At 47.4% G+C, this 16,391-nt stretch overlaps 1 protein-coding gene across 1 annotated transcript in view; it reads left to right on the top strand.

The window, feature by feature from the left end:
* The first annotated feature begins 728 nt into the window (after positions 1-728).
* PDZRN3 (PDZ domain containing ring finger 3) overlaps positions 729-16,391 on the top strand; it is a 237,514-nt gene continuing 221,851 nt past the window's right edge. Inside the window, exon 1 of the mRNA XM_041762221.1 lies at positions 729-1,583. Within this exon, the coding sequence (XP_041618155.1) occupies positions 861-1,583 (723 nt within the window). The 5' untranslated portion in view covers positions 729-860. The remainder of the gene's footprint in view (positions 1,584-16,391) is intronic.

Raw genomic sequence — 16,391 nt, 5'->3', positions numbered from 1 at the left:
AACACTCTCTCGGAGCACTGTCCTTGGGACTCCCCAAAGGGGCCGGTTCAGAAGCGCGGACACTCCAGAGGTGTGCAGGGGAGCGGCCGGAGCCCGCGCTGCAGCCTCTCGCACCCGACAGCCGGCTCGGAGCCCTCGTCCCCGCCATTCACCCCTGCACATCTGCACCCCCAGTCCTGCAAACCTCGGGCCGCCCAGACCCCGGGGTCCGCCAAACCTCCGGTCTGAACCGTCGTAGCTGCAGCGTTCCGCAGGCTCAGTAACTTTCCCTGGAATGAAATAAATAAAGACCGTAAGTGCGGACATAGCGGGCCTTCAAAAAATATTCTTCCTTCTCCGCCAGCTGCTAAGAAGAAGAGGGGGGCGGGGGAGAGGGCTAAAAGAGTCACGGTCTGGCCCGGAAGGGGGCTCCAGGAGAACCCGTCTGGGCGACGGCGGCAGCCTCAGCTCCAAGCCTGCAGCGCTCTTCTGGGCCCGCGTCGGTATCCGACAGCGAAAAGCGCAAGAGAGCAGAGGGGAGTCCCCGGAGGGAAGGGCCCCGGCTGGCGTCCCGGGCGGGCGGTGGGCTCGGCCAGCCTCGGGGTGCCCCCGTGCTGCCCCGCCCTCCCGGCCTCCTCCCTGCTGCAGGCGGGGGGCGGAGGGAGGCAGCCGAGGCGGGATGTGCGTGCGCGCGCGCTCGCGCATATACGGCCGGAGGAGCCCTGTTCCTCGGGCCTTTTCCGAGGAAGTCTGGAGCAATTAGGCTCAGTCCGGGGAGAGCGCGCGAGCGAGCGGGCGGGCGGGCGGCGCGTCTGGGCTGCCTCGCAGGGAGGGAGGGGCGGCCGGCCGCCCGGCGGCGACCCCGGGCCCCGGCCGCCACCATGGGCTTCGAGCTGGACCGCTTCGACGGCGACGTGGACCCGGACCTGAAGTGCGCGCTGTGCCACAAGGTCCTGGAGGACCCGCTGACCACGCCGTGCGGCCACGTCTTCTGCGCCGGCTGCGTGCTGCCCTGGGTGGTGCAGGAGGGCAGCTGCCCCGCGCGCTGCCGCGGCCGCCTGTCGGCCAAGGAGCTCAACCACGTCCTGCCGCTCAAGCGCCTCATCCTCAAGCTGGACATCAAGTGCGCGCACGCGGCGCGCGGCTGCGGCCGGGTGGTCAAGCTGCAGCAGCTGCCCGAGCACCTGGAGCGCTGCGACTTCGCGCCCGCGCGCTGCCGCCACGCGGGCTGCGGCCAGGTGCTGCTGCGGCGCGACGTGGAGGCGCACATGCGCGACGGGTGCGACGCGCGGCCCGTGGGCCGCTGCCAGGAGGGCTGCGGGCTGCCCCTGACGCACGGCGAGCAGCGCGCGGGCGGCCACTGCTGCGCGCGGGCCCTGCGGGCGCACAACGGCGCGCTGCAGGCCCGCCTGGGCGCGCTGCACAAGGCGCTCAAGAAGGAGGCGCTGCGCGCGGGCAAGCGCGAGAAGTCGCTGGTGGCGCAGCTGGCCGCGGCGCAGCTGGAGCTGCAGATGACCGCCCTGCGCTACCAGAAGAAGTTCACCGAGTACAGCGCGCGTCTCGACTCGCTCAGCCGCTGCGTGGCCGCGCCGCCCGCCGGCAAGGTAGGCGCCCCCCCCCCCCCCGCGCTTCCCCTGGGCACCGGGATGCCTGGCACTTCCAGGAGCATCCCTGCCTCCCTCCTCCACGGCTTAACCAGCTGTTGCGCCGGCGTTGAAGTAGCTTCAGCTTGGAAACCGTGGTCCCCGGAGGATTACGTGCCCAGGGGGAAATGTAGCTGCCGCAGCTTCCAGGGCGTCTGGAAGGACCGAAAGGAGCCCACTGTCGGTGGGCTTGGAGCAAGAATGAGTGCAGCCTCCAGGTCAGAACTGTGTCCGGAGGCTTTGCAGGCTCATCAGCTCCGGGATCTTGGGGGTGGGTGGAGGAGGAAGGGGGACAAGTTGCTTAATAACCCCCCCCCCCTCCTTTAAGGTCGGAAAGTTCCCTTCTGCACGTGGCGCGCAGGATGAGATGTTGACACGCAGGGTGAACTATATCCGTGCATCCTTGGGAATTCCAGAAAGGGTAAAGGGAACCACACAGTTGTGAGTAAGTTCAGAGGACAGGCCCCTGGAGTGAGTGAGAGCTGGATTCAGACGCGGGCTCGGCTGCCAGCTAGCTGGCTGGCTGGCTGGCTGGCTGACCTTGAGCAAGCTGCTTAGCCTCTCTAAAGTTAGAAACGGGTCCACAGAGATGTGACACGGGGGTAAAACACAGCCAGGCACCCGCTGTGGCGTTCATCCGGGGATTCCAGAAAAAAAAAAAAAAAAAAAGGAGGCGCCACCAAACATAATAGAGTAATAATTGAGAGTGAGTCCTCAGGAATTGGAACTGACTCAGGATTTAGGCTTTTTGCTAGCCAGCCAGGTGGCTGTGTGGCTTAACCTCCAGGTGCCTCAGTTTTTCTGAATGTAAAGTAGGTGGTTGTCAGCCTTCAGGGAGAGAGTGTTTGACAGAGAGCGAATGCTCCACAAATGTTGCCTGCAGTTATCTGTAACATCTCCCCCTGAGCCATCCCCTTGTGCTGGTAGTTGGTGTAATTACAGTGCAACCCCCCCCCCCCCCCCCATAGCGAAGGCTTTGCTCTAGGCCTTATGTTAAGTGCTTCTCAGTTGTTCCCTTTTTAATCGAGTGAGGCAGGTGTGATGTTTCTCATTTTGTAGATGAAGAAACCAAGCTCTAGGGAAGGTCAGTCGTGCCTGGTTCTGGGTAACAACAGCTTTTCAGTGCCAGAGTGAACTCTCATGTGCTGGTCTCTTCAGCACCAGGTCTTTTTTTCTCAAGATTTTATTTATTTGAGGGAGAGAGAGAGAGCAAGCGATCGAGAGAACCCAAGTGGGGAGGGGGTAGAGGGAGAGGGAGAAGCAGGCTTCCCACTTAGCAGGGAGCCTGACAAGGGGCTCCATGCCAGGACTCCAGGATGGTGACCTGAGCCCAAGGCAGACACTTAACTGACTGAGCCACTCAAGTGTCCCACCAGCCCCAGGTCTTAAGCACTACTGTGCTGCCTCAGTGTAACCACAAGTACCTTTTTTTTTTTTTTTTTGAGTGTTTATTGTGTGCCAGCAACTGTGAGAAGCACAGGTATTATCTGTTTAATCCTTTGAGGGGGATGAGGCAGGCTCAGAGCAGTCCTAGAACTTGTCCAAAGCCATACTCCGTCAGAGAACGGAGCGGGGGATTCAGGTTCCACATCAGAGCTACCAACCTTGGGATACATTGACACTTAGACATTTTGCACCCCACCATTCTGTTATAGGAGGCTGTCCTCCGGATTGTAACATGTTTAGCAGCGTCTCGTCTCTGGCTTCACCCAGTAGATACCATGGTGATTCCCATCCTGCCTTCCAAGATGTGACAACTAAGAATGTGTCCAAATATTATCAGGTGTCGTCTGGGGCTGGGGTGTGTGCTGCACAAAATCGCATGCTGAGAACCAGGGTTTTCCTGATTGCAAAGGCCCCACTTGGTACAAACACGGAGGGGCTTGGTGCCCCTATGCGGTTGCCTATTCCATATGGCTGCAGTGGAGGAGAACATATATGCCTCAGGGGCTCCCAGGGACCTGTATCTGCTTTGCCTTTCACAGCCCTCTCCCAACCCCCTCTTCTCTACTAGCACACCAGGCCTGCAAGTTTTCTGTCTCCCCACTCCCCACCCCCTCATCCTGGCCCCCTGGCCTGTCAGCTGCAGTCTCAGCAGCTGGCCAGCTCTGGGTGAAGGGCAAATATTTACAACTTGGAGGCTCACCCAGGACCGCACAGGCTACAAAAGACTCTGGTGTGAGCCCGCGAGTCACCAAAACAGAGGGCAAAGCTTGGTCTTGTAGCAGGCGCCGGGTTTGGGGCAAAGGAGTTCCTGAGTTTCTCTTGTTTATGCTGTCATGTGGACTTCCTGCGTAGTTTTAAGTGATGCTTATTTATAAATAAGCCATTCACTACCCCAGAGTTTATACATCATTCATTGTTAAGCTAGTTTATTATTTCTTCTTGCCTTTCTGTTTTCTTTCTGGAGTGTTTGGGTAAACCCTCTCTCAGAATCGAAAAATACGATACTTGAATCTGAACTGAGGATGTTTTTGAGGCTGTGTTGGGTGAACCAGTAGGATAATCAAGGGTATTAAGTTTAGGAACAAGATGTTGCTTTTTGAGCTTACAGAGCAAGTTCCCTTCTGGAGTTGGAGCCCTTCTTGGAATTTCGTGCGCCTCCACGCTAGCCTCAAGGACAGCCAAGAATGGCCTGGCCTGCAGGCTGCACAAGGTCCTTTCCCTGGCTTCAGACCCTGGCTGAGGCCTTGGGGAAGCTTGCACCTCTTAAAAGCCCCGCAGTTAACCCTCCATGGCCCTTGCTGAAAGCTTTTGCTGTTCCTACGTCAGCCAGAAAAACCTCTCCCACTGTGAGCAGTTTAAGAACTTGTTTATTTCATTGGCCGACTCTCTGCTCCTGCTGGGTACTGTTTATTCTCTTCCAAAAGGCAGAAGGATTTATATTGCTTGGAAACTCTCATGCACAACAGTTTTTTTTTTTTTTTTTTTTTGTAATAAGTCCTAATGTTTATCTCTGTAAGAAGCTGAAGTAGATAAGAAACACTCAAAAGATTTTCAATACCAGCCCTTCAAGGCCCAGACCTTGTTCCATGAAATGATCTGGCATTATTTAAATTATCTTAACTTTGAGGTTTTTGACACTAGCTGAGTATTGAGTATTTGTCTGTGCTGTACCTACGTAGGCACCGTGTCTCCTGTTCTATAGCGGGTACTGGGGGCTGTGCTTCTCAAACCTCCCTATGATCAGAATCACCTGGAGAACACAAGATTCCCAAGGCTTGCTCATAAAGGTGTCGATCCATTACAGCTGGTTTGGGGCCTGAGAGTCTGCATTTCTCACAAGCTCCCAGGTGATGCTGGTCGACCTGTCATGCTGAGTAGCTGCTCAGCTGGATAGAGAGTTTGGATTCAGGTGTAGCCATAGACAAGCATGTATTGGTATCCTCCTAGCACAGACCAAGGTGAAGTTATGAAACCCAGCAGTTCTACAATAGGTAACCACGGCCTGACAGGCATCTTTAATAGGAAGCCACATCTGAGCTGCAGCCGACTTGGTGATAGTATGCTTAAGTTAGAATTTTGCTGCCCGTCCTCTTTTCCCACCTGATTTCTGGGAACAAAAGCATTTCGCAGCAGACTTCTCTGGCTTTCTGAGAAAGGGAAAGTTGTGAACATAACTTTTCTTAGAAATGTTGAAAAACTGGAGACCTGTCCTTGATTTCCTTCTGTTCTTTTACTTCTATATCCAGTCCATCAGTAACTCTTAATTTTGCCTCCAAAACACTTACTGAAACTGTTCACTGCTCTCCATCCCCATCAAATGATCACCATGGTCCAAACCAAGGTTTTCCAACTTCCACCAATGAACATTTTGGGTTAGGTAATTGTTAGTTGTTTGTGTTTTGGGATGGGGGCAATGCTCATTGTTTTATAGGATGTTTAGCAGCATCCCTGGCCTCTGCCTCCTAGATGCCAGTAGTACTTCCTAAGTCGTGATAATCACAGATGTCTCCAGACACTGCCAGATGTCACTTAGGGAACAAAATCAGTCTTGGTCTCAGCCACCATCATCTCTTGCCTGGGTCACAGCTGCTACCATTACATACCTTCTTGCTTCCCTGCTATCACCTAGCACCAGGAATAATCTCTTAGAAATGTCAATCTGATAGCATCTTTCCTTCTTAAACCCTGCATTTGCCTTCCAGTTTCTGTTGCATGTCTGTAAGGTCCCGCATGCTCTGGATCCTACCAGTCATCATCTGTGTGCCTGTATTCCTAACCTCTTTATTCTCTCTTTCCCAGCTTTAGTGTTCTCTGGCAGTTCCATTAATATGTCCCAACCTCTCCCCGCATCCCTGCACTCTTTTCTCTACCAGCAACAGTCTTTCCAGCTAATCACTAGGTAACCTGCTAGTTTTCCAACTCTCCCCTCCTGCCTCTGCCTCTATGTCAGCATTTAGGGTTTGCTTATCACTAGATAACTTTTCCATCCTTCCCATCCCAGTTCAAGCATCACCATCTCCACAAAGCTCTCTGTGATCTCCCAGACCAAGTCTGGTACCCTGAGATGTTCATTTTGGTACTCCTCCTGAGCGGCACTTATCACAGCTGTAACTGAATAATTGCAAGGGCTCTTTATTTTGTCTCTCCAGGAGGGAGCACGTCTGTCTGCAGAGCTGTGTTCAGGGCACTAGATTGCCATGTGCACTGTAAGCTCTCAGTATGTGTTTGTTCAGTGGGTGAACTCAAGATTGAAAAGGCTGTCTTGTCAGCTATCACAACTTTTCAGATTGCTAACCAACAGTGAGCTCGTATTGAAAAAGAATGAGTTTTTCTGTGACCCCCAAGTTAACAAAATTGTTCCCAGGTTTTTGGGAGGCTTTCTTTTTGTTCTGCTAGATCCACCCAGATCAAATTGTATCAAGCACCAAATCCCAGAAACGATTTTGTCCATTTCAGAACTCCTGGAGGTAAGTGAGTCTAATAGACAATTGTATCAAAAGGCGTTCCAGATGTCCAAACACTTTGAAATGTATCTATCAGAGTGTTCACCTTTCAGTATATTTTCTGTTTCTGGAAAGCTTCAGCAAATAACCATTTCATAGAGCATGTAACAAAACAGCCCAGCTCAGCTGAAGGAATTGTGGGCTGTCAATCCATTTCATTTAAGTGTTACAAAAAAAAAAAAAAATTAAGATATGGTTTACAATATGTTTGCTACACTGGATTACATGATTATAACAAAGTTTTGAATTGGGAATTCTGGTGATACACATTTTTAAGTGGTCCTTTCTGCCCTGGGAAATGTCGCTTGCCTCTCTAAAATTATTAGATGGACAAATATCTATAAGGCAGTTATGTGTTAGACTATAGACCAAGGAGCATAAAAGAAAAAATATTATTCACTTAGGGTGCCTTACGTATGCACATATGCGAGCTTCTCGATCTTTTTCGTTAGGTAGATCTCCTTTTTTGATAAAAGAAGCAGATTATAAAACAGATTAGATAAAAGCTAGGTTAAGGGCAAAAATTACACAGATTATCAGTATAAAACTGGGATTTGCAGTATGCCTGGGTGGCTCAGTGGTTGAGTATCTGTCGTCGGCTCAGGGCGTGATCCCAGTCCGGGGATCAAGTCCTACATCAGGCTTCCTGCAAGGAACCTGCTTCTGCCTCTGCCTGTGTCTCTGCCTCTTTCTGCGTCTCTCACAGAAAATATCCTTAAAAAATAAAGGGCAATAAAAATGGAAGTAAAAAGACCAGTGAGAAAGGAGATCATTTTAGTATCTACATGAAAGATGATAGTGGAATGGGATAGATTGTGGATTTGAACCCAGCATCTGACTCCAGGCTCATACACTATCACCATAATAAGAAAAGCATTTTCCCCTGAGGCAGTGTTTCCTATAAAGTCTTATATGTTTCCAGAGGACTCTTATTATATATGCAAGCACTATGTTAATTGGAGGTATAGGTACATCATTTTATTTCATACTCAGAAAGATCCTATGAGGTAGGTACCCATAAACCATTACTTTCCGTATTATAGATGGAGAAACAGAGGCTTGGAAAATTAAACACCTTCTCCCAGCATCTTCCTTTGGCTCTATTTAGTTGGTCTGATGGCTTCTGGTCCATGCTGGTGAAGTCTGTTCTTCCCATGCCATAATTCCCATTTTCAAAGTTCTAGTATAGAACACATGGAGCATAAAACATCCTATGAAAACGATTTCAACAAAACATACCAAAAAGAATTAAAGAGATGGTATCCTGGATGGGATAGTGACTCATTTCTCTAATTTTCATGCTAGTCATTTAAAGAGTGGTTGATGGTAGGAAGAAAATGAAATCCTTCCTAATGTATTCTTGCAATTTAGCTCCTCATGTCCTAATGCATAGCTTGCCAGGCACTGTGATAGGCACTCCTGGATACAAAGGCCAATTTGAACAGCTTTAACCCATGGGATCAGACACCCACTGGAGTTTTTGAAAACACAATGCAAGTCTTACTATTCTTTGTTCAGTAAAGCTTTCTTGCTGCAGATTAGCTTCTGTCCCCCCTGAACTAATGGTGTTCTAATAAGCCTGTTCCAATAAAAAAGGGAAGTGGTATAACATAATGATTAGTCTTGTAAAGAAAATAACTAACAGATGGACACAAGCATCCATCTTTCTCACGCATTCCGTATATATTTTCACAGGGAACCTGAGGGATAGAGATACCTTGCAGCCTGTGTGTGAATGAGCTCGCAGCAGCTTCTTCCCCCCAGGAATGGGGAGGGCTGAACTCTCTCATGGGCAATGGGTATGCAGAAATGGGCCCTGGGTGGAGAGGTCACCCTTAGAATTTCTCTAGAAGCTGTTTTTAGGTGTCCCTTGTCTCTGCTGAACACGGATCAGAAGATGATATGGTCTTTTTAGGTTGTGGCTCAGGGTTGGATGTGGGCCTCATATAAACAGGCGGGATTCAGAGTACCCTGAATTGAGCTGGTGGTCGGTCTGTGGTTAGGATTCAGACCCTGGAGTCCGTGATAATAGGGTTCATGTGTTCCCTCTATCTCTTTGTTGAGGGCCTCTTGGAGGTCTTTTGCAACCTCCTGTAAGCTTTAATTGTCTTATCTCTAAAACAGGATAATAATATGTGAGCTGATAGAGTTGGCTTTAGGATTAAACCAGCTGATGTTATGTCAAGTGTGCAGTGAGATTTAAGGAGCATTTATTGAACATCTGTTAAGTGCCTGGCATCTGTAGGTTTTTAGATCTTTTTAAAATGAAGTGCTGAAGAAACATTAGAAATTTGAAGTGATGTAATGCAGACATGGAAAGGGGCTTTTGCTCAGAGGGTCACAGTTTCATTGGGAGCCTTGCACTGCTGTGAGCGACCAGTTCTCTGGGTTACTATCTGACAAGTTTCTGGTGGTGGGAACTGGGTGAAAGAGGAATATGCAGGTCAGTTGGACTGTGTCAGGGTAGCAGCCCTGGGCTGCCTTGGGAAGGAGGAGGATTAGGCTCGTGAATAATGTGAGGGCTCAGGGGTTGTTAGGTGTATTTCTGTCTCACCAGAACTAACCAAGCTCAGGAGAGGTGAGTGGGGCAGAGCGCCTGCCTTTCTGCAAGCAAGAACTTAGACTGTTACCACTGGGTAGCCTTGCCCTGTGTTCTGATTTGCAGAGGAAAACGCTTCAGGTTGAGTGATGGAAGGTTTACATCTCAAAGACTAAATAAAACTACCTTATAGTCCATCAAGTGGAAATGTGAAAATGTTGTAGCCCTATAAATCAGGTTTGTTCTTGCCTGTTTCTTGGTGTGAAGTATTGTTTGTGGATGGTCACCAGGAAAGAGATGAGTTGACAAAAATTAGAGGTACAAACTTGAAATCAAACTCATGGGAATAGAGAAGTAAGTGTGTGGGGATTTCTCAGGTTATTTAAACATAGCTGCCGACTGGAAAATATGTATATTTGGCCAAGGGAATACTTCTCTTACACTGTTTTCCAAAAATAACTTGTTTGGCTTATAGATGAGTTTATATATACTATTCTGGAGCTATAATGACTCCAGAAAAGCTATTTCTTTGTCCCTTTCTGTTTCTCCATGTGCTTTGCCTCTTCTTGTCTTCGCTGCACTTATTTTGGTGACCAGTACATACCACTAATACTTCCATTGATTGTCTCAACCATTTTCAGTTCATGTGCATCAACCCCATGACTATGACTGCCCTCAGTTTGAGGCTTGAACAGTTTTCCCTGCTGGTCTTCATCTGAGAATATCGAGAACATCACTCCTTTAGAACCGGAGGTTGAATTCTCCGGAGGAGGTTGGCGCAAGGTGCTTCACCATTGGAAACATAGTTTGAATGACAAAGAGGACAAAAACATTTTAGTGTAGGGAGTGAAGACAACTTCATCTCTGGAGTGCAGCAGTTTTGGCAGCCAGCTCAGCATACTGGTCTCCCAGCCCCCACCGCAGCACATTCCTGTGCTTTCTTGTCACTGGTCACCAGACAGAGCTGGTTCCCAGCTGTGCGACTCTCCGAGAGCTTTGCATAGTCTGAGGCTGAGAGGTGTCATGTCACCCCAGATACACAGACTAGCGGTCAGTCAATTACAGTTCTCAGAACCCGCTGGGCAGCTTTCCAGTCCAGCCAGTTCTCGGCTGTGAGTCCCACAACAGCAGTAATTGGGGAACACCCATCATTGGGCAGAAAGGAGTGTTTAGAAAGAATCCACATTGACAGTGGCATGGATGGGCTCTGGGGGCCACCACACAGATTAGGAGATGGCATGCTTCCAAGCTTCCGAGGCCAGATTGTTTGGAGGAGGATGGTAACAGTAAATCTAAGAGGAAAAGGGACTTTGCCTATAGAAGACAGTTCATGTCTTGGACACTTAAGAACACAGACATAAACACAACAGAAAAAAAAAAAAACCCAGCCACCATATAAGGTGACTTTGACAAAGTACATTTGATTTTTGCTTTTTCCCCCTGTGTTTTTATTTTCCCCCCAGATTCTTGTCCACTGAGACCTTGAGCTGAAATTTGAGTAGATTGTGTTTTGGGCAATTTAAACCTTGATCCCGTAGTTACTTGTTCAAATATGATACCAAAGCGTATGTTTGGTGCAGTCAGCGATTGTGTTTCTGAGCATTCAGCTTCCATTTCTGCCTGTGACTTACTGGTGTAAATACTCTAGACTATTGATGCCATTATTTAGGGCATGGTGCCCATATCTCCTCCAAGGCTAATATATCTCTGTTCTTTCTTAAAGACCTCAGCACCTCCCAAGGAGGGCCTACAGCGTACTAGGGGCCCAGCTAGTGAGCTGGGTTTTGGGGTGGAGGCTGGGAGCTTCCATCCCCCCCCCCCCCCGCCCCAGAAAGCGTGCTGTCACTGGACTCTAGAGTACAGCTGGAGTTTGCCTTTTCCATCTGCCACCCAGCTTTTGGTGAGGGGTCTCTGTCTCCTGAAGGGAAGAGACACATGCCTTTGGGGAAGAGCAATAGAATAAGAGCAGCTCTACGGAAAGCTGCCAAGGAGGTGCCAGCTCACCTTCATTTTTGTTGTTGTTGTTGATTGTCATCTTACTCTTTACCTTTTCTTCCCAGCCCATCAAGCCTCACTAATCTGGTAGGACATGGAACAGTCCGAATGCCTCAGCAAACCCCAAATACCCTTAGCTCCCCATCTTCTCAGCTGCTTCTAGCTTCGCTGTCCCTCTCCAAGTCCACAGATTCTTGGACTTACTGCTACTCCTATGCTGTTGTGGGCCAGCACCTGTTCCCTCATCCTCTTCATGCCCTTGGCCACCTCCCTCAGACCTGGATATGTCCTCTCTCTGATTTCCCCTCCTCATACCTGTATCCCGCCAGGTCAGTATCATTTGCCTGTCCTAGCTCTGCTCCACTGAAGGTCCAGGCTGAGCTGCTTCCCACTGTCTTCTTTACTTGTTTCCTGCTCCCATCTCTGGAATAAAAACTGTCTACTGGCACTTAGCCATCCCTCCTAGAGTGTGGCACTCTTTCTCCAGACTTGGGGGGAAAAAAAAGACATGTGCATGGAAGGAACCCCCATCAGATGGCCAGATGGTGTAATGGGTATATAATTATCCTATTTTGCTTAACTTCAGGCCCCAGCTCTCCCAAACTTGCCTCAGACAGACTAAGTTAATTTGGGATTAGACATATTTTATTGCTTGGATTTTGTGGCAGAGTAATTTATGTGGTTAAAGAGTGCCACGGCCTCTTTGCTGAGCTGCAGTAGTATCCATCACACACTATGCCCTGTCTGTATCTTGAGCACTTCTGTTGGCCAAGCACTGTGCTGAGGCACTTGTTAGCGATTGTCTATCTCATTCATGCTTTGTAATAATCCTGTAATGTGAGAAGAAACTATTATTATCCCCATTCTGTGGATGAGGAAACTGAACTCAGGTTCTGACTCTGGAGTCCAAGATCTTAACCATTACCTCGTTCCTGTCGGGGGCATAATACTCTTATGATACCCTTCATGGTATAATAGACACTCTTAATCTTCGTCACTATTATTACATAGTCCAAAGAAACCTTGCTTGAAACTCTAATTACAAAACTAATTAGATGTCTAATCCTTCATGACATTTTAATGTGAAGGCTCAGTCTTGTGAGGCAAAGGGATTTTAGGATATAGTGCCAGAATTTACCCGCAGAGTACAAAGAGTATGGACGTTGGCGTCCTGTGGACATTGGCATCCCGTGGACCTTGATGTCCCGTGGACCTTGATTCCTGGCTCCCCCTCCTTGCAGCTGTGTGATCTTAAGCAAATGTCCGAATTTCTTGGAGCCTCAGTTTCTCAGGTGTAGAGCATGGATACAACGCCTGCTTCAAAAAGCTGATTTAATCAGTTGTTTATGTGAAATGGAGCTCTTTCCCTTCTTTGTTTTACTTCATGGGGCCATTGGGAAAATTTCAAAGCATGGGTTATGATAAGCTACCCAAACAGATCAATATTGGTTAAATTTTTCTGTGGATGAAAGAGCTGCTTGTTAACATTATCTCTATGAAAAGTCAGCAAAGCAGCATTGATGGGAGCCTTTGCCCTTGTGCCATTTATATGTCTCTTTAATTGGTGAAGTATAATTGAACAAGAATGATTTAAATGCCCTTTATCCTGATGCATTTTCAACTCAGGAATAGGTTAAATGATTAAGCAGGAATTATTTTTTTTAAAAGATTTTATTTATTTATTTATTTGACAAAGTGAACACAAGCAGGGGGAGTAGCAGAGGGAGAGGGATCATGACCTCAGCCAAAGGCAGATGCGCAACTGAGTGAGCCACCCAGGTGCTCCTCCTCTTTTGGTCAGTGTCGTCGTCCCCCTCCCCCCCTGCCCCCTTTGGTCTTAATTTTTTTATTTATTTATGATAGTCATCAGAGAGAGGCAGAGACATAGGCAGAGGAAGAAGCAGGCTCCGTGCACCGGGAGCCCAATGTGGGATTCGATCCCGGGTCTCCAGGATGGCGCCCAGGGCCAAAGGCAGGCGCCAAACCACTGCGCCACCCAGGGATCCCGATTAAGCAGGAATTAATGTTAACATGTAAATGTGTGATGCAAGGTCTGGTGTTTAAATTCTCTATTCATGCTTTTTTCTGAAGAATTAGAAATTAGAGTAGTTAAGGTTGTTTTGAGGAGGGAAGAATGGAAAGGAAAAGCCAGAATCAAGTTCATGGTGTCTGAGAAAAAATTACCTTTGGTAGTTAAATGGAGAAATGAGAGGAATTCCACCCCGACGGAGCTTTTCTCTTCTGTGCCCAGCCTCGTGTGGTGAATCTTTGGTGTGTTGGCTCACTATTATAAATCAGTCCTAAAATAACCAGTGGTACCTAAAGCCTGTTGTAACCCTCCTAAACAGCAGACTATATCAAGATGCTTGTACAACTGAAAGCACCTCTTTTTCTCCCTGGTGATTGTGACAGGCAAGGAAGTGTAAATGGTCGGCCTGATTATTCCAGAACATTCTTTGCAAATTGCTGTTTGGCTGAGGAGTGGTGTGTCTCAGGCATTGTCGCACTTCTCCCTAGAGAGAGATCCCTGAGGCTGGGTACAGACTTAGGTGTCTGGGCATCTCAGGTTGGGTTTTTGGGAGAGAAATAGTTTCGTGAACAGGTGGAGTTTTGTTCTGACATTGGTTTCCTGGGTAAGACTTCCTATCATGAGTTCCTTTATAGAACTTTTTGGAACTCCAGCAACTGAACCATATTGAGAGGGACCTCAGATATTGCTGAGCTACGTGACATTCTTTTCTACATTCCACATGAAAAGAGAATATTGTAGAAGAATAATTGGGGTCTAGAATCAGAGAGCAAATACCATCTTGAACTCTTACTAGCTAGCTCTTTCACTGGTATCATGAGAGTAGTAATAGTGCCGGTCGATGAGATTGGTGGGATTTATTAAAGTGGCTAAATGTTAATTTCTGGCACATAGTAAGCGGCCAATAAATGTGAGCTGCTATCATTGTTAATGCAGTGTAATAAGATTTCTTTGTTTTCTTTCACTTTTAGAAAGAATAAGTGGTTATCAAACAAGATTTAAAACTAGTCTTAAGAAATTCGATTGTGTGTTCTCTTCTGTCCATCATTTGAGATTGTAGACTGGAGCCATCTGCCTTGGATTACCATGTAACTGTGCAGTTTCTATTATTAATTACAAAAACCAGAAATGTAGGATATGTGTGATAACTCACTCAAATTCCAGTGTATTTCTAACTTTTTCACCCCTTCTGCAAGAAATGGGCTTACCAAGATTTTCCTTTCCCAAGGCAGAGAGATATAAACTGTTTCAGTTTGTGAATCATCACATTTACGTTTCAGAACTATCAGGTTGATCCTGAGTATCTATTCCGTTAACAGCAGTGATAGTTGTTCCTTGTTAACTTGTATAGATCAAGTTAATTATATCCATACCATTGACAGACAGATGTTCTGGATGGTGATGCTGTGGATTGGAAATATTTTTTGAAAAATCAATAGGTGGTTATTATAGAGGCTGTTTTTGGTTAGATACAGTAGCTTGATAGAGACTTGTTTATCTTTTGTATTAAAATACTCTATATATTGCAAGTAAGTGAGCCTGTGGAAATGAATATTTTGTTGCATTATTCTTAGAGGACACTTAGTTCTTTCATCAAATACTGTCTTTTTCTAAATGAAAAACTGTCATTTTTCTTTTTACAGGGTTTGGAAAATTGATGCTTAGGCTTACATAACATTTTGGAAATTTTTAAAAATTCTAACATTTTTAATTCTGTTTGCTAGCTAACTACTAGTCGTTAGAAACAGTTGTGAGCTGAATTCTGAAGGATGAGTAGGAGTTTGCTAGATCAGAGGCCCATATATGGTATGTCCCATTAAGCATGGAGATAATTTTACATATTGAGGCCCGTTAATCATATTATACATGTATTATTATTTGTCTTTTGCTTCTGTTGGGCACAGTTCTGCCCAGATATGGAACTAGTTTTTCATTGACAACTGTAGCAATAAATGGAGCTTTAGAAAAGCCATTGGCACTGCCTGTCAGAAAGAGTGATCTCCCTTGCCAGTGTGCCTGGGTCAGATGCTTACATTCCCACCCTTCAAATGTTGTTATTTATTTCCACAGAAAAAATAGAAGGCAAAGGTTTAATCAGGAAGCAGTAAACATCAGAATGAAATCTGTTTTGTGATGAGCTGTTAGTGTTGTTGTTTTTTAAAAACTTAGAATGGAGGGGGATCCCTGGGTGGCTCAGCAGTTTGGCTCCTGCCTTTGGCCCAGGGTGTGATCCTGGAGTCCTGGGATCGAGTCCCACGTCGGGCTCCTGGCATGAAGCCTGCTTCTCCCTCTGCCTGTGTCTCTACCTCTCTCTCTTTCTATGTCTATCATAAATAGATAGATAGATAGATAGATAGATAGATAGATAGATAGATAGATAAATAAATAATAAATAAATCTTAAAAAAAAAACTTAGAATGGAGTATTTCATATTTTTAGAAACTGCAGCCTTTAAATACTATGTTTAAACAGAAACCGTGAGCAGAGCATTTGCGAGGGTCTGCAGTCCATACCTGTGAAGTTTTGTATATTGTTCAAATAATTGGAAACGTCACAGAAGTGTCTCAGTGAGCTTAGTGTTTATGTCACAGTTTAGTGACAGTGTCCACACAAGGTTAACTCTATTTTTGTCTGTTACTTGAGAGTGTCAGTTAAGGCACCGCGGCACCGCTGTCGCTTCTGGGAGTTGGACATGGCCAGAGTGAGACCTGCCTCAGTGACTTCTGCTTGTGTGATTTGAAGGGGTCCACACTGACCAGCCTCCTTTGAGCAGAGCGTTTTCTGTTAAACAGCCCGGCATCTCCTGTGGACGGGACAGTAATCGCGTTGTGAAAGGGCCCCCGCTCCCCTTGCAGTACGATGCACGATCTTTCTGTTTCCCTGCACGTTTGCGTCTGACTTTCACGGGCTGCTTTCCCCTCAAGCCTCCCAAACACAGATGACTATTGACAGGCCTTACGTGTGTTCAGACTTCCGGACACATTGCTGCTGGAACCTCTCATGACGAAACGTGAATGCTGCTGTTGAGGATGGTTGAGGCACAAGCAGAAAGGCTGTCTAGCCAGCCGGCGTGCAGCGGGCCGGCCTCGGGAGGGTGCGTTTGCAGACCAAGGAGGCACTGGTGGGCAGTGTTCGTTAGGCACGTCCGGACATCGCCGTTCTTACACGGGCCCCGCACAGTTGGGTGGGAGTCTAGAAATGCCTGTAACCTCCTCTGCCCAGGACACAGTTTCAGCTTGGGCCCTCAAAGTTTCCTT

The sequence above is a fragment of the Vulpes lagopus genome, chromosome 7, assembly GCF_018345385.1.
Source record: "Vulpes lagopus strain Blue_001 chromosome 7, ASM1834538v1, whole genome shotgun sequence".
NCBI classification, from domain to species: domain Eukaryota; kingdom Metazoa; phylum Chordata; class Mammalia; order Carnivora; family Canidae; genus Vulpes; species Vulpes lagopus.
The sequence above is the reverse complement of the archived record's forward strand: the minus strand, read 5'-3'. Positions and strand labels throughout refer to the sequence as shown.